The sequence below is a fragment of the Oryctolagus cuniculus genome, chromosome 4, assembly GCF_964237555.1.
Source record: "Oryctolagus cuniculus chromosome 4, mOryCun1.1, whole genome shotgun sequence".
NCBI lineage: Eukaryota > Metazoa > Chordata > Mammalia > Lagomorpha > Leporidae > Oryctolagus > Oryctolagus cuniculus.
In genome coordinates, this window is record NC_091435.1 from 109,143,852 (window position 1) to 109,161,279 (window position 17,428).

At 49.0% G+C, this 17,428-nt stretch overlaps 1 protein-coding gene across 12 annotated transcripts in view; it reads left to right on the forward strand.

Annotated features, from left to right (window-relative positions):
• TNIK (TRAF2 and NCK interacting kinase) overlaps positions 1-17,428 on the forward strand; it is a 399,091-nt gene that overhangs the window by 303,982 nt on the left and 77,681 nt on the right. For 8 of the 12 annotated variants that reach the window (XM_017346916.3, XM_017346919.3, XM_017346917.3 and 5 more), the window contains exons 13-15: positions 14,283-14,393; positions 15,260-15,346; positions 16,384-16,572. In XM_017346916.3, coding sequence (XP_017202405.2) covers positions 14,283-14,393; positions 15,260-15,346; positions 16,384-16,572 — 387 coding nt within the window. The remainder of the gene's footprint in view (positions 1-14,282; positions 14,394-15,259; positions 15,347-16,383; positions 16,573-17,428) is intronic. The other 4 variants (XM_017346920.3, XM_008266490.4, XM_008266492.4 and 1 more) reach the window with 1 other exon arrangement.

The window sequence follows — 17,428 nt, forward strand, 5'->3', positions numbered from 1 at the left end:
TCCCGACAGCAGCTTGCTGAATGGGTTGACAGCCGTTCACTTGCTTTGTCAGTGGCCGCTGCGGAGTCACAGGGTGGTGAATCACAGGTACCAGGAGCAGGTTGCTTTCTAAATGCTACGTCAAGGTCCAGCCTGCATGCTTTAGTGCGGTGAGGGCCTCAATTCCAGTGTGCAGTAGGTCCTATCAGCCTCGTTATGTTTCTGGAATATTAGCTTCAGACCAGCAACAACAAGGCCCAAGAGTTGCAGTTACTGAGTGGTTTCTGTACGCCAACTACCAGGCAGGGGGCTTTGCTTATATCCAGGATCTCCTTATCTCTGTGCGGGGGCCCATTATCCCCGTGCCTCGTGCAAAGTGCATATCACATGCCTCTCCTACCCCAGCCCACCTTTAGCAAAGAGGTTCCGGGAGGGGAAGTGACTGATGCCATGCTGCAGGGGTGCTAAGTGCAAAGCCAGGATTCATACCCAGGTCTCTCCAATCCCAATGTCCACGCAGGCCTTACTGAGACAGTGAGTTAGGGGTGCATGATGCAACCTTGAACTGTGACCCTGAACCTTCCTGCCAGCAGCAGGAAGCAAGTGAAGCACTTCCCAGCCTAAATCTGTGCTGTCAGCATGGTCAATGCTTAGCACACATCACCTCCTATCTTATGGTCTAAGGTTTACAGGGCGGTGGACAGAGATGCTGTGTGGCAGAGACTTCAAAGGCAGAAGAGTGACGTGTGGTGTTTGTAGGCAGCTCCTGGAAGTCTGCACAAAGTGCCATAACCTGTGGTCACCTCCCAGGCACCTCCTGACAGCCACGCAGGTCAGCTGTGGCCTCTCATACAGGCCCCAGCCCAGGGCCATGCTGTGCCCTCCTGTCTGCCAGGTCTCCTGAGGACTTGTGGCCTCTGTCTTTGGGTTCAAGGCCTACTCCTTCGGACTAAGGGTCAAACTTCTGTCCCCAGCCCAGGCGGTCCCCTCCCAGGCTCTGTCAGCAGAACACACCTTGTCTGCTTCCACCCTGGCTGGTGGTTCCCCTCTTTCAAGAGCATCTCCCCAGGCCCCCTATCCTGAAAACCCTGACCACGTGCCTCTGCCCTGTTCAGAATAGTGCAGCCTGGGCCTGGAGATTTGTTGTGCTTGGCTGCAGGCCGCAGTCATCTACCATGTCACCTGGGGAAATTCCCACTGTCATCCCATTAAGCATCTAGGATGCACACATACACACATGTCTACACATTTCCTTAAATTTCCACGCAAGAACTCTCGGCCTCTGGACCTACACCCTCCGTCAGAGCGACGTCTTTTCAGAAGCTGCATTGTTTGATTTGGTTTTTAGGTTCTCTTCCCTTCATATCTGATATGATTTATCTGAGCTTAACACATGGACATCAGGTCATGAGAGCAATACTTTCAAATAGGTACGGAGCTTTTAACATGTGATAGTTACTCTCTCTGCTCAGCTCTTCCCTGAATGATCTCACTCACTCCTTGTAATAATCCCCGGTCTAACGATAAGACAGCTGAGGCCACGAGAGGTTAATGACTAGCCAAAGGTCACCCAGCTTGAGATGAAACCAAGTTTCAAACCCAGCACATGGGACTGCAGCGCCCAAGCACCAAATTGCTGCCTGCAGGCACCCTGCCCCTGGGATGATGGGCCGTAGCTAGCTGGCTTTTACTGTGGACACTGGAGGATTTCTGAGCAAAGGCAGGGAAGCTGTGCCCAGCAGGTGCTTGTCTTTGAGCCGAGTTCTGTCTCATGTTCCCCGGGGGAGCCACTGCTGGAGCCTCCTATGTAACTCTTCTCTTGTAGCATTTCCTGGCATCTCATCATGGGCATGAGTCAGGGTTCAGCTAAGTGAGGCCTGTGCGCCTGTACAGGTGCACTCTGTGGGCCCTGGCTTGCATAGAAGGTTTTGGGGGAGGACCCCTGTGCCCTGTGCAGCAGAGAGCATGAGCCCAGGCTTCTTCGTAGAAGTGGGCGTGCCAAGGTCACGGGAAGTAATAGACTGTAGCAGCTTTATCCTTTGATCCTTTATCTCACCCAATAGCTTAATGGGGAAGAAAAAGAAATACTAACTCCTTGGATGAGTGTAGATTCTGAACCCCTAAGTGCCCACATGCTGCCCTGTGGCAACCACTTGTGTTTCTGGGGTCTTGAGTAAGAACTTGGATGACATTGTCACACAGAAATAGCTCAACGCCCATAGTTCAACTGGGAAATGTAGCTTCGCTGTGCAGGCTTTTGTGGGCGTCCTGGGAAATACATTTCCATTTGCAAACACGGGTTCTCCCACTACCCCTTAGGCAGCACATGACCGTGTGGGTTGCAGCCTTCAAGTCTGGGGCGCTCAGAGGTCACCTTCCAGCAGAGATTCTGAGGAAGACGTCCTCTGCTATTTATGGCAGCCCTGGGGATTGGGCGAGCTCCTGAATCCCTGTCTGCATGTTCTTGGAAGGACTTAGACTACACCCAAGCATAGGCATTTATCAGCTTTTTGAAAAGGGCATGGCGTCAGGCCAGTTAACGTGGTGAGGACAAGACTCGGCTTTTGACCAGGGATCAAGTACAACCTATTAACTAAGTTCCAGGAACATGATTCAGCCCAGTGAAGCAACTACCTCTTCTGATGTTACTTGGTCCATTGGGCATTTCTTCTCCTTGGCTTAGAGCACAGCTGGTGCATTCTGGGTAAGTTAGGCCCTCGAGATGTAGCGACTCCTACTCTGGTAATCTCATCAGACTAAGTTGGAGCAGACGCACAGTGATGTGTGATCCTGCTCAAGACTTTTCAAATCCTATCAGTGACTGATATATTCGATTCAGTGTTTGCTAAGAGCATTCTATGCCCTCAAGTCGAGGGAATGAATCAAATTGACTTCAGGAGCACCGGCCTGCTCCATAGGAGTAAATTGTATTCTCTCTAGGGAATTTTTCAACCCACCAAGGTCTCATTTAGTGCCCTTCAAGGCCATCATAGCATTGTCCAATTATCAAAGCAACCAGTTTGAGCTGGAAAACACACTGCTTTGATTCCATCACCTGAAGTTTTCAAAAATAGAACCACTGCCTGTTTCTCATTGGCCAGTAATAGTGGAGCAGTAATGCACAAAATAGAGCCTGCAGTGAAAACTGCGAATTCCCTGTGAGCCTTGAACTTTTTTTTTATTGTGAATCACTAGGGGCTTTCAAGGACGATGGGCCTATTTGCTTTGCAAAAGTGGAAGGTAGAATTAAACTCTTTTTTTATGCCCACAGGCAGTCATTCAACAACTACTTAGCAGATGCCTCTGTGGCACAGGCGCTGTACTGGACACTGGGATTGCAGTCTGCCCTGGCAGAGACAAGAGCTGTGAGGGAAAGGGGAATTCAGCAAGTTGGGGAACACAACCCCAGCCCCCATGGGTCAGAACCTGGCTGGAGGAGGGGAGAGGGGCACCTGGAGATGCTGGGTGGTGAAGCCCAGAGAAGGTTGTGCAGGGCCCTGCGGGCGAAGCGCGTTACTTTGGGATCTTACTCTAAGCAGAGTGGAAAGCCGCTGGTGTGCTTCAACCACAGGACCATGCCCGGACCTACCTTTTGAAACTGGAATGTTGGCTGCTGCAAAGAAAGTGACTGCAGGCGCAGGAGTGGGTGCAGAGAGCAGTAAGGTCTGGCCCGAGTGGGTGCTGCTTGGTATCGAGTGGGGCGTGAGAACTTGGACACAGCACAGGGAGCTCTGGCCTTTGGAAGGTGCAGGACATCAGAGACGAGGGGGAGTGGCAGTCACAGAAGCGTGCCTGATGTCGCACTGGAGTGTCAGGTGGAGGACCAGCGTCAGTATGGGAGGAGAGGCTAAGGTCAACTCGGCACGAGAGGAGAGTGAGGTGACTGAGGCGGCCAGTGGTGACTGCACGTGTGTAGTAGGGTGATGTAGAAAGGGAGGATGTCATTAAGAAAAAACAATGTCTACCAGATTTCCCACGGCCAGTTAGTGGGTGAGCGTAGAGGTAAAGTACCCAGCTTTGTGGACCAGAAAGCCTAGGCTTAATCTTAGCTCTGTGGCCTTGAGCAAATTCCCTCCCCTCTGAGCCCCAGCTTCCTTATATGCACATTTGATACAATCATATTCATCTTGCAGGAGTGTCGATGTAAATGAAACCGTAGATACAGAAGGCCTGACACACGTCTAACTCAGAAACAAGTGAGATGGTTGAGATTGTGGGGTGATTATATTGTTATTTTAGAGCAGATGTTCTCAAAGCATTTGTTTTTTATTTTAGTGGTTATATCTATAGATAGCATGCCCCTTCCCTGCCTGCCTTATTTCTCCAGCCTACCTTCCTGATTGCTGTGGAGCTTGGACTAGCCCCGCTCCTGAGAAAAGCCCTTCCTTTGGGTCTTGCTGGGCTGTGTGTGGGCACTTAGCCAGCAGTCCTGGCTACACCTGCACAAGGAGGCGGAAGAGAGCGCGCTCTTCATTCTTCTGGGTGCGCCTGGCTCGCTAGGATCAGCTGCCAACTTGCGAGCTCTCCTTTTCCCAAAGCAGTCCAGAGGCCTTTCCCCTGGAGAAACCCTGCCTGCTGATGGATTCTCTCGCTGGCATTTCTTGCTGTCATGCCCAGCGCTGTATGATTATGATCCCATCTCTGCTACCGAGGGGCTGCATAAAGTCTCCTCTCTTCCCGGTCTCCAGACCAGAGCTGTCAGAAGGCGGAGCTCTTGGGATGTCTGCAGAGTAGGCCCTCGTGCGCCCGGGACACGGTACCTTAGCACTGACTCTCTGCCCGAGAAGGTGGGATCCAGACAGGCCACTCGAGAGACTGCCTGGGTTTGAATCTCATCTCTGCCACTTTCGGCTTTTGCCATGTTGAGCAAGAAGTGACTTCTGTATGCCTCAGTTTGCCCATTTATAAAACGGGATAGTAGTAGTTCTAAAGGATCGAATGAGTTAGTACATAGCACTCAGGACAGTAACCTGGCACAGAGTAAAAGCCTAAGCATTTTAAGAGGAGAGTTGTATGGAGCAAGAAACATCTTTGCTTCCCACTGCCTGCCATGTGGATGTTCCCTGCGTCGTCTCTTCAGGGTGAGCAAGCTCCGTGGGCAGATGCAGAGACAGGCAAATCAGCGTGGCCTCTCACCAGGGCCACCTCCCTGGCCACAGGCCCACGCCCCTGGGCCCCACCAGAAGCAAGCACCATCAGCAAGAGTAATTCCCGGGTTTCAGGGGCTGCAGCATGGAGTTCATTGGCACCGCTGAGAAGTGGCCTTTCATTCCCGTGCTCATTAACTACAGGCAACCCGACATGCCTGAGAGCGGTGGCTGGCTGGGGAGGGTGGAGCAGCCCTTGATTCCTAGAGGTCATTACCATCAACATCAAGACTGAATGCTTCCTGGCCGCACTGCGCTCTGCTGCGAAGCAGCTGGGGACCAGGCTGGCACATGGGATGCCACTGTCCACACAGGGCCTGCTGTGGGCTTCAGACAGCAGGCACAGACTTCTCCTGCTTTAGGAGGACGCGTGGTGTGCACAGATCTAAGGAGCCCAGCTGCTCAGTGGATCCCGGAAAGGCTGCTTATTCTCGCTTACCTGCCGTGCCACAGTGGATCTGGCTTCTCGGCTTGGACACCTGAGTCCTGAGATGAGAGGGGTTTCCTGCTCATCTGAGGCTGCTGGGCTGAAATTCCTAGACTGTAGCTTAAAACGCTACTGAGAGTTGAAATCCCTTTACCTAGACCTATTCCTTTACTTTGAAGGAGCAGGAAGAGCCCGCTAGTTTGTAAAGACAGAGCATTTCATCCTGGAGAAAGGCCAGTGCAGGGCAGCGCCCCTTGCGTGGATGGTAGAGATGGGTTCCAGTGCCTCCTGCGTGCACCTGCCTTCCACTGTCCCGGGACTTCACGGAAGCCCTTTGTACACCTGCTCTGCGTTTCTCGTGATTCGCGGTTTTCTCCGTTATTCTTCACCATAGAACCGTGACCACAAAATCGTCTCACAGAAAGCATTATCTCACGTGACACTTAAATCTCACTGTTTTCATTTCAACTCCTGGCTTCTTCAGTGGGAAGTTGTATAGAATTGTAGAGGGGCCTTGAAAATGATCGCGGCCAATTCTTCTGTCACAGCAAGCCCCTTCGATGGCCCCTTGCAGCACAGCTGTGTAACCTGTGGACTGTACAGTCTTTCCTTACATGGCCCTGGGTGTTGGCACATTCTGTTTTTGAACACTTGCTAATGTTAGAAAAGGTGTCTTGTTTTTGTTTTTGTTTTTTGGACAGACAGAGTTAGATAGTGAGAGAGACAGAGAGAAAGGCCTTCCTTCCCTTCCGTTCGTTCGCCCCTCAAATGGCCACTACGGCCAGCGTGCTGTGCCCATCTGCAGCCAGGAGCCAGGTGCCTCCTCCTGGTCTCCCATGCAGGTGCAGGGCCCAAGCCCTTGGGTCATCCTCCACTGCCTTCCCTGGCCGCAGCAGAGAGCTGGACTGGAAGAGGAGCAACCGGGACTAAAACCCGGGGTGCCGGTGCCGCAGGCGGAGGATTAGCCTAGTGAGCCACGGCGCCGGCTGGAAAAGGTGTCTTGTTACTGGTGCAAGTCCTGATACCCATGGCCTAATGCAAATTATTCCAAAAAAATGAAAATGCCTTCCATGTCGACCCCAGAAGTATTTCAAGACAATAATAACGGTCTCTGGACGTCACCGGTTCTTGCAATCCTCTTACAGCCGAGGAGGTCATTCATCTTATCTCTGCAAACACTGGAACAGTAAACTGGTCTATTTCAGGGGCTTGTTTTCATAAGATTTGATCTGAGGGTCTCAGGCTGAGGCCTTGGAACACTGACAGAAGTCATGAGCCCTTGACTTTCACACTAACATACAGAATCAGAGGGTCCAGGGATGTCCATTGGGCCATTCTTATTACTTTCCATGATATCCAGGAAAACCCAAATAGCTCCTCTCCCTGGGGGAAACTGAGGCACAAAGACAGGAGCTTGTGAATCCCCATGATGACCGGTGTCCGTTGAAGAGCATGCTTCACAAAGCCACCCTACCACTCGGTCTGTTTATGACCTTTGGCCCTTTTTCTGTGTGTTTCATCAGCTTGCACACATGTGCCCGGCAGCGCCTAGCCACGGGGCTGCTTGCTGACCAGAAGTTGCCCTGTGAGCACAAAGGAAAAGCTTCCTTAACTCAGTCCATCTTTCAGGAAAGGGCAGGTTGTTGGATCACTTATCAAACAGTATAAAATATGAAGTAGCAAGAAATGGATGGGTGGAATCTTGCCTGTCTAGCTTTCTCAGCAGATAACTATGAAGAAAAGATAGGCAACAGAGTGAGGATAGAGGGGAAAAAATGGCAAAAAGCATGATATAGTATCTTCCACTTTGTGTATGTTGAAGCTTTAGGCTGCTCCTTTGGAGTCTGCAGAGGCAGCATGGCGAGAGCAAGCCAGAGTGTAAGTCCTGGCTTTGCACTTAGAGTTGAGTGAACTTGAGTGAGATATTGGCCTGGAGGTGCATCAGTTTCCTTATCTGACAAATGAGGATGATGACGGTAGCACCTGCCTCCAAGAGTTGTGGTGAGAACAAGTGAATTTATACTAGAAAAGGCTTAGAACAGGACTTCGGTGGTAGGAAACACTAGGTAGACATTTGTTCTTATTCTTAATGATATGGATTGTTGCATAGTAAATTCTGAGGTGCCAGACTGTTGCCCTGTCCCTCGCAATGTCCCTTACTATAAAATAAAAGCTTTGGCATTCCAGTTGTAATTGAAAAGAATCGTGCCCTAGCCCTGCAGTGGTTGGTTTGTGATGGTCTTTCCCAGTCTGAAACTTTGCAGGTGTTACATGGGAAATGGAATGCCCAGGAGGTTGTGAATGCCTCTCACCACAAGTCCAGTCCTGGGAAGCTTAAAGAACAGCCCTGTTTAAAGTGAGAGGCACGTGTGATGTGCAGTCGATTCAAAAGACCACACTGGGCTCTTTCATTCTGCATGGCTTTGAACAGAGAGCCCTGTGTTAGGAGACGGTTTGAGGTACTTCCCAAGGAGCCTGACTCGATTCTGCCCCAGCTGCTTTCCTGTCCCCTGGAGGCCAACTCAGGTCTTCCACAGTCACAGTGGGGTCCCCTCTTGGCACTTCCGGGAGGTCATCCGGGATAAAAAGCAAGAGGAATTCTCCAAGGGCTAACCAGAATTCTGCTTTGTGTCACTTCTCATTCTGAATTGTTAGATATTTGCTTTGCAATGTAGCATATCCTTGCTCAGACTCTTAGTGTGAACCGACATGTGAGATTACCTAATCTGCTCCCTCTGGAAGTTTGGGCAAAGGTGACTTTTTCAAGGTCATACAACAGTCACTAAACAAGTATTCACAGGGAGCCACTCTGTGGTCTTCTGTGTTTGCGTGGGTGCCTCTGCAGGATCACAGTCTTGTCTCACTGTTTCCGATTTATTGTTCTGTCCCCGTGCCCAGTTGGCTCTCCTACATCCCTGGAGCCCCCAGTGATAAGCTGCTTTGCAGCTATGGGATGTCCTCCAACGTGGACATTGCATCTGAGTCACCTAAGAGGAAGAGTGACATATGACAAAGGTGGACCCAGGGCCAAGTTTATCTATCAGTGGTTGGTTTCTATCCTTCTTTATGACTTATCTTCATTTGAAACAAAAGGCTTATGGTGGTTTAAGTGAATACAGCTAATGCACTTTTAATCAAGTCAAATTAAGATTAGTTTAATGAATACAGTGCATAGGAGCATGATGTAGAGGAGAAAAGCGAGATGCAGGCGGGGGTGGGATCAGTGCATGGCACCCCTGCGCCACATGGCATTGAGAGTGGTGGGCTGGGGTGGGCTGCTGGCCTTGCTGTGTGAGCCCCCGAGGAGAGACCAATGCGAATGGCTGAGATGCCTGTTGGTCATCAGATGAGAGTAAAGCAGTTACTTGGGCAAGCTTTCTGAGACCAGGGGACCCCTGCGCACTTGCCTAGCAGAGATTGATACTGCTGTGAATACCGTCCAATGCAGTACGCCTCCCTTACGTGCAGTGGTTAGCTTTACTCAGCTGTTCTGATGACATTGTAAAATGCGATTTTATGCCATAACCATGTGTCAAAGTCACTTCTAGAAGAGCCACAGCTCTCTGGTGCAGGTGCACGCCTTTCTGCTGATCTAAAGTAACCTAAGAAGAGCATTTAAAGAAATGGAAGCAAAAACCAAAAAACCCAACTCCACAGCCTTTCTGATGAATATCCAGGAGGGATATATTTCTTTTGTAAATTTTTCAAGGAAGCTTTCTCTTTTTAAAAAAAAAAATCTATTTTCATTTTATTTGAAAGGCAGTTGGAAAGAAAGCATCCACTTTGCATCATTAGGGAGTGAATGTTATTTTCTAAGTGCCTACAACATCCAGGGTTGAGCTAGGCCAAAGGCAGGAGCCCAGAATTCCATGCGGGTGGCGGGAACCCAAGTACTTGAGCCATCACCTGCTGCCTTCCAGGATGCACGTTAGCAGGAAGCTGGATGGGAAGCAGAGGAGCCAGGTGTAGAACCGGGCATTCTGATATGGGATGCAGGGGTCTTAACCACTGCACCAGATACCACAGAAGGAATATTTCTTAGAGCCAGGCCTTTAATAAGAACTCAGTCAGGGTCGTGGTGGTATTCTCCAGCAAGAGTTTAAACAGCGGAAGTCCTGCATAGTTGCTATAGGGTAAATGTCTTACCTCTAAGGGTCCCTTGAGCAGAGGGATAGGATTACTATTTCCTCATTAAGCTGAAACCCAGTCACAACCATGCAGCCTCTGCCTGGAGATGTCCTGGGGATGGAGGGGGGGACACCATGGGGAAGATAAAAATTGTCTTCTAAAAGGCCTCCTGGCAGCGACCAACAGCAAGGACAGGCAGGTCCTGGTGAGCTCCTCCGTGGAGTAAGGCAGCAATGATTTTTGCCTTTTATACTGTTGCAGTCGGTACTGTCAATCATCCCCCAGCAAGGAAAAAAATCAAGTTTTTAGGAACCGGCAAAATGTCAAACAAATATAACTTGTAGCAAAGCCTTCACTAAAGTATGCATGAAAATATACTTCTGGGCAGTTCAATATAGGCGACGTCTCCAGTGTTTTAGAATAGTTGGCTCAATGCATTCTTTTCTGACAGCAGGACCACCATCATTATTACACATAATTTGAGTAAAATCTAGAAATGCGGTTTCATTTTTCCCCTTCCCCTTCCTTCCAGCCCAGACTCTAGTTTTCTTGTTTAACTTCCATGCTTTTCTCTAAGATGACCAACAGGCACCATGCCAGGAACAGCTGTGGCTGCTGCTCTTCTCAGAAGAGCATCCTCCGGGCTGTGTTTAACAGAAAAGAATATTCTGGCCCAGCGGGATATTTTTTCACCCCTTCTATCGTTTATCCTATCTGCAGTATTCAGTGCAGCAAATATCAGTGGTGCCAGGACCTAAATAGGAAGCAATGAGAGAGAAAAACCAGTGTGGAGGGGCTGGCACTGTGGCACAGTGGGTTAACGCCCTGGCCAGAAGCACCGGCACCCATATGGGCGCCGGTTCTAGTCCCGGCTGCTCCACTTTGATCCAGCTCTCTGTTATGGCCTGGGAAAGCAGTAGAAGATGGCCCAAGTGCTTGGGCCCCTGCACCTACATGGGAGACCCGGAAGAAGCTCCTGGCTCCTGGCTTCGGATCGGCGCAGTTCTGGCCGTTGCGGCCAATTGGGGAGTAAACCATTGGATGGAAGACCTCTCTCTCTCTCTCTCTCTCTCTCTCTCTGCCTCTCCTCTCTCTGTGTAACTCTGACTTTCAAATAAATAAGTAAATTAAAAAAAAAAAAAAGAAAAACTAGTGTGGAATGGAGACTCACAAATAGCTTTCAACCTAGATTGCACAGTTGTTAGGACCCTGCTCAGTAAGTGTGGGGTGTGGGGTGATAGAAGTCATAAGTATTGATAGGAGGGCAAATGATGCAACGAAATTTAAGATGATCCTGGGTTATTTCCTTTTACCCCAGCCTTTTCACTCTGTTCATTTCAATTAGCCCTGAGGTGCATCTTCCAAGTGCCAGGCCCTACATAGGGGGTGCGGGTACAGCAGAAGTCTAGTACAGGCCTTGCCCTCAAAGAGCTGCTTCTAGCGCGAGCCAGCAAAGCTTGCTAACAGTGTCTGCCTGAGACTGACGATGTGATCTGCCTCTGGCGTGTGTTGGTGCATCCTCTCCACAGCCCCATGCCTAGGAGGGGAGAGAGGAAACATTTCTCCAGGAAAGGCATTAGCGCAGAGACAGCGCCAGCTGGAAATTGGCAGGGTGCCCTCCGAAGGTTGGAGAAGTGATTTATTTTTCCAGCCTCACCACAGGAACCAGAGCCCTGGCAGATGCCTCCATGTGTTAGCAGCGGCCTATCCGAGTGAGATCATTATTAATTATTAGTCACTTTTGCATGTCTTTCTCAAAAACTGCAAAGGACTTGGGAAGCCCAGGCTCTCTTGAGTTGCAATCAATACTGAGTATACCTTGCATGGGCACCTGAGTGGCATGTAATTATAAAACAGTATTGATTCCTAGCAAAGGGGTTGAAAATGTACAAATCCGTCACATAAAAAATCAGCTAAATCTTCAAAAGTCTCAAATATTTTTTTCCCTCAAGAAAGAGACCAATGGTTGGAGTAAAAAACTTGAAATGTTAGCTAAATTAGGGCTATTTCCTGCCAGGAGCCAGTTCTGTACATATAATTATTTTATTCTCTGTACTGGCACTGATTTGTTTTGGTTGCATATTGGGAATGTCCCTGTTTTGGGTCTGTAATCCAAATATTTCAGTTGTTTCCTAAGATGAGGTTTTCTCCTCGTGTCTGTGATGTTTGTGTAAAATCGCAGGGCTAGGGCTGGACTTACCCTTTTTACCCCCACAGACCCCTGCCTTTCCCCTCATCTCTGTTGTACCATCAGAAGCCCCTTGGCCAGGACCTCCACCCACCTCCATGCCCCATAGTCCCCACATTCTTCCTGTTTATTTTGGCCTGTTGCCTGTTGCTACTTCTAAGTTGGCGCCCACTCCAGTCCCGTGAGGACGACTGAAAATCTGGATGCTCTTGAGTCCTCCTCCTTTGGCTGCATCGCCATCCTCTGCGGGGTTCACTGCCAGTCTTTGCTTATGTCACCAGTGCCCTGTCGCCCCATGCCTAGATCTGTGAAAAGTTCTTGAACCACTTTTCTGCTCTGAGTCTTGTCCCCTCCCATGGCTGCAAGGTGCAATTCTGATCACGTCCTATGACTGCATACAGCCCTTCCAGTGGCTCATCATTGCCTACCTGTATTCTAAGGTAGGCAAATAATTACTGATCTAGAAATGAGAGACATTGAGTGATCACTTTGACAGCACATATACTAGAAATGATAGGCACTGAATATAAAAAAAAATGTAGTTTATCACCCAGGAATCGGAAGCCACTGGAAGACAGCAGGTCCAGAGGATTGTATCCAGAGGTACAGGAGGAAGCATTTTGAAGGTCTGTGGTTGGTTCAGCTGGGCCTATGACAGAGAACTTTTGTATGGAAACTGTTCTCCTGGTTATGTGGAGCTAGCTTGTCCGTGTGATAGTCACGGTCCGTTCTATTCCAGGCACTGTGTGTTCCTCTGCCACACAGTGAAGACATGACGTGTTAAGAATGACAGAGAACAGGCCTCCTCTCAGGTTCTCTGTGAGGCTCATGTTTGAGGAAGGAGACATGCCAATGCCAGTACAGGCATCTGACATAAAAGACCTGCAATCCATCTCAGAAGGGGTGCTGACGGCATGTTGTACGGGCAACTGCTTTGTGACGTGTGACAGTCTTGCACAATGTAGGATGTCTGACGCCACTGGCCCCTTGTGCTAAGTGCCACTCATGTTCTCCAGCCATCGGGACAACTGGCAGATCCCCTCCCCTGCCCCACAGAGTTCCAAAGCCTTCCAAGACAGAGCAAGGATGCTATACCTACTTGAGAATCTGTAACTGCTTGGCTTTGTTCCAACTTCTCCTGAAACATTCTCCTTTCCTGAGAGCATGATGTAGAGGATAATGAGCAGCCACACCGTTTGTGATCTCCCTGTCATTCCTATTGCCTCTTCTGTAATGATGGAGCTCAGATACTGAAATTGCATTGCCTGGCTTTGAACTCCAGCTCCACCACTTATGATGGACTGGGTATGACCTTGAATGTGAGCATGACCTTGAGCAATTAATCTCTCAGTTTTCTTATATAAAATGGGGATCATAGTAATATCTACCTTAGAGGCTGTGGGGGATGATTAAATAAATACAATGTGTAAAGGTCCTATTAAAATGTTCACAGTCAGCAGCACATTAATTGTAGGAGGTGATGATAGTTCCCTGAGCTTAGAGGTCTTATTTGAGCAAGAAGTTAAAATTGACACCTAAAAAATGACCACTCCAGAAAGCACAGAGAAGCAGCAGAGTATACAAGAAAGACTAGTGTGACCAGTGTAGGAGTCAGTGAATTTTCTTGCAAAGTCAGCCATTATATACTGGGCAACATTGAATATGTCACATCACTTCTGATTTCTCAGTTCTGTACATATGAAACGTTGGGGTTGTACAGTGTCAAGATCGGATGGGGGCTGACCCTGTGGTGCAGTGGGTTAAAGCCACAGTATGCAGTGTTGGCATCCCACATGGGCACTGGTTCGAGTCCCAGCTGCTACACTTCTGATCCAGTTCTCTGCTTTGGCCTGGGAAAGCAGTAGACGATGCCACAAGTCCTTGGGCCCCTGAACCCACATGGGAGACCCGGAAGAAGCTCCTGGCTTCGGATCAGCTCAGCTCTGGCAGTTGCAGTCATTTGGGGAGTGAACCACAGATGGAAGACCTTTCTTTCTCTCTGGCTCTACCTCTCTCTGTAACTCTATCGTTCAAATAAATAAATATATAAAAATTTTAAAAAAAAGATTGGGTGGCATAAGCATTGCGAAGTGATTACCTTGTGATGCGTGATAAAGAGCCTTTATGCATTGGACTTTCCTACCTTGGTGTAAATAAAATACCCACCAGCCACTGGGACAAGGCGTTGAGCAGGAATTTCCTAGTAAGAGTCGACTTGCATGGCAAATGGCAAGTGTCCTGTGAGACCCTAAAGCGCTCTCAACCACCCTGCACCCATGCACCCAGGAGAGAGCATGCCCTGGTCAGTTAGGTCGCTGCCCTTAAGGGCTCACTGGAGGCAGCTCTCCCGGCTGGTTCCAACATCCGCTCCCGGGCCACTGCCTTCACTGTTGTCTGCTTGTTGTCCCCGCAGCAACAAAGGCGCGAGAAGGAGCTGCGCAAGCAGCAGGAGAGGGAGCAGCGCCGCCACTACGAGGAGCAGATGCGGCGGGAGGAGGAGCGGAGGCGCGCTGAGCACGAGCAGGTACGGCCGGGCCCGGGACTCCTGCAGCTGGCTTCCAGCGCTGGTCGCCTTCTCTATGTTCTCTTATGGCAGCTTGGGGTGTGGTTTAAGCGGGTTTGCTTTCTTTCTTTTTCTTTTCTTTTCTTTTCTTTTTTTTTTTTTTTTTTTTACTAAAGCAACTATCCTGAGCTATTCAAGAAGTCAAATGCACAACCTTGGCAACACATGGCTCCTTGAGCTTCGGTTCCTACCCAGGCCAGATTCCCCTGACAAACCTGGACCTTCTGACTCTCCCAACCAGGGGTGTCCAGTTCGAAGGTGGCACTGGAGCATAAGCAACGAGCCCGGCCTGCCACTTCCGTTGCTTGCAGCGGGCCTTTGTACTCACGTAGGCTCTGCGCTCTGTGGCTGTGAGTCATTGCTACAGGCCCCTCTGCTGGCGATTCGTCTCCCACAGCACAGCCCAACTCCGCACGCGGGTCTGTTACAAAGACAGCTCGCGAGGGCATCCAGCAGTTGTTTTATCCCTGCTGCTTGCATGGGAGCCTCTGTACTTTATGGCAGTGTTAATTCCAGGGAGTCCATAAAGGGAAGAACCTGTAATGAAAAGCCTTAAAATGGAGCTGGGTCTATTAAAACCAAGTGGTAACAATCAAGCAGTGAACCCGCTTGGGGAGCTGCTGCAGGCAGTGGGCTTGTGCCTTTGGCTGCATTGAAATGCTTCGCTTTGGTGTGGCACACTCTTCCTGTTGGGTGAGGGGGTGTCTGGGTGTTTTCCCCTCCTGCGTTCTATACTCGGCAGCTCTTGTCATCTTTGAAATTACCGGTTCTCTTTCTCTTTCTCTCTTTCTATTCCTCTGAATTCTCTGCTGCCCACCTCTCTCCAGGAATACATCAGGCGACAGTTAGAGGAGGAACAGAGACAGTTAGAGATCTTGCAGCAGCAGCTACTGCATGAACAAGCTCTCCTTCTGGTAATGGGAAAGCCAAGAGCCAGCTGGTGTGCTCTGTGTTCATCCTGTGTGTGTGTGTGTGTGTGTGTGTGCGCGCGCGCGTGCGTGTGCGCCTTCCTCACGTGCCAGTCCAAGGCATCCTCCAAGCCTCATGAACCTCAAAAATCCCATTAAACTTAATACATTTCCTGACCCAATTTGCTGAGGCTAATACATTTAATGCAGTTGTTAGGAATTTGTGATTGAGTCCACCTATTTATGATACTTTCGCAGGAATCCAACCTTGTGATAAGTTCAGACCACTTTTGAGACCAGTGTGTTTATTGCAGAGTCATTTCTAGGGCCATTTGCAACATGCTGGAGTACAATCGCGCAGAATGCACCTCTGGCTTAACGCACTTAGCTCTGCAGTCATATTTCATTTGCAGACTATTTGCTTTGCCCTTACAGTGGGAACATTTTGTGTTCCCTGCTCATGCGGCTTCCACTTGAAGTACTTTATTATTATTTCACTGCTTGCCAAGTGGGCTTCTTGGTGTATCTTTAAAAAAAAATACTAAACTATTTATTTAATGGCATTCTGATAGTTTTTAGCCCGAATATGAGCTTGCTGAGGGCTTTTGTTTGTCCCAGTCTTATTGAACAAAATATGGTCTCAGCATTGTCTTTGTTAGTTTTCTACTTGATTACACAGAGTTAGGTGGCCTGATTACATAATCAGAAGTGGATGGCTCCTTGGGTGTTGTATGCTGACCACCCAAATGTCCTCATCATGGCCGTTTGCCCGGGTATAAGTCACTTTGCAAGTAGAGGTGTTTGGTGTAGAGTGCCATTAAGGCAATAGTGTGTTCATGAAGCGACATTCTTGCACAGACATGAACACAGGCTGTAGCTGATGTTTACAGCACATCCTGACGTCCTCCTGTCCTTCTGTTGGTGTTAAGGCCCTTTGTAAGTTAGCCTAATTTTCCCTCCAGTGCATGCTTAACTGGTACTGGCCAAGAGTTTCCATGTGGTAATTTGGCCTCTCCCTGGCTCTTCTTGCCTTATCTGGACAGGAGTATAAGCGCAAACAGCTGGAAGAGCAGAGACAAGCAGAAAGGCTGCAGAGACAGCTAAAGCAGGAGAGGGACTACTTGGTTTCCCTTCAGCATCAGCGGCAGGAGCAGAGACCCGTGGAGAAGAAGCCACTGTACCATTACAAAGAAGGCATGAGTCCCAGTGAGAAGCCAGCATGGGCCAAGGAGGTAAGTGAGCAAGTGAAGCCAGGCCTGTTTGGCCAGGCCTTCGACTCCAGTGAGTTTGTCCGCTAGAAGGGGACTGCTTCCAAGGTGGAAAACAACCCGTCACTCACTTGGCTTTTGGAAGAACCATGATATTCTTTCTGTAGAGAAGTGACAAGGGACCTTACCACATTCGTGGTCCTTTTTGTGTGTCTCTTCAGAAGAATTTTCCTTCTCACAAGTCGAGGTGAATTTGTGGCATGAGGGTACCTCATGATCTGTCCTTGGGAGAGTGTGATTTGGGGTGTATGGAATTCTGCCCGTCCCTGGGCTCTGTGGCTGATCACAGTGTTGCTAACTCTGCCTGCGGTACCAGTGGACGTGCAGTAGACCTAAGACGCTCGGTTGTGATGCTTGCTTTCAGAATCAAAGGCCACGCGCATGTCTTTGGCACATACTTCCAAAGTGCTCATCCTTCATTGCTCAAGTAAGGGTGGGAGGAAGAAGGGTGATGACCAAATGGGTAGAGCAAACAAAATAACTGTAGCCAAGCCCAGCCCCCTTTCTGGGAGGCGCTGTGTCAGCTCCTGTACATACACCCTGGATTTCAGTTCTGTCATTATTTGGGATTTCCATCATTTTCCTGTGAGCATAGCTAGTCATTTAAAGGGATGTTTGGATTATTTTATATTTTTATCTAATATATTTATAGACATTTCTAGCTAGAGCTGTTTTCAAGTTATCTAGACTGCAAGATTGCCAGAACCAGATGTTTTACATGAAATCTGATTTTTATAAGAATGTTTCTTTGTTTTTCTATCGTATCTTACATATGTACAGAAAATGTTTGAAATGATATTCTCCTAGTGTTAATGAAGGT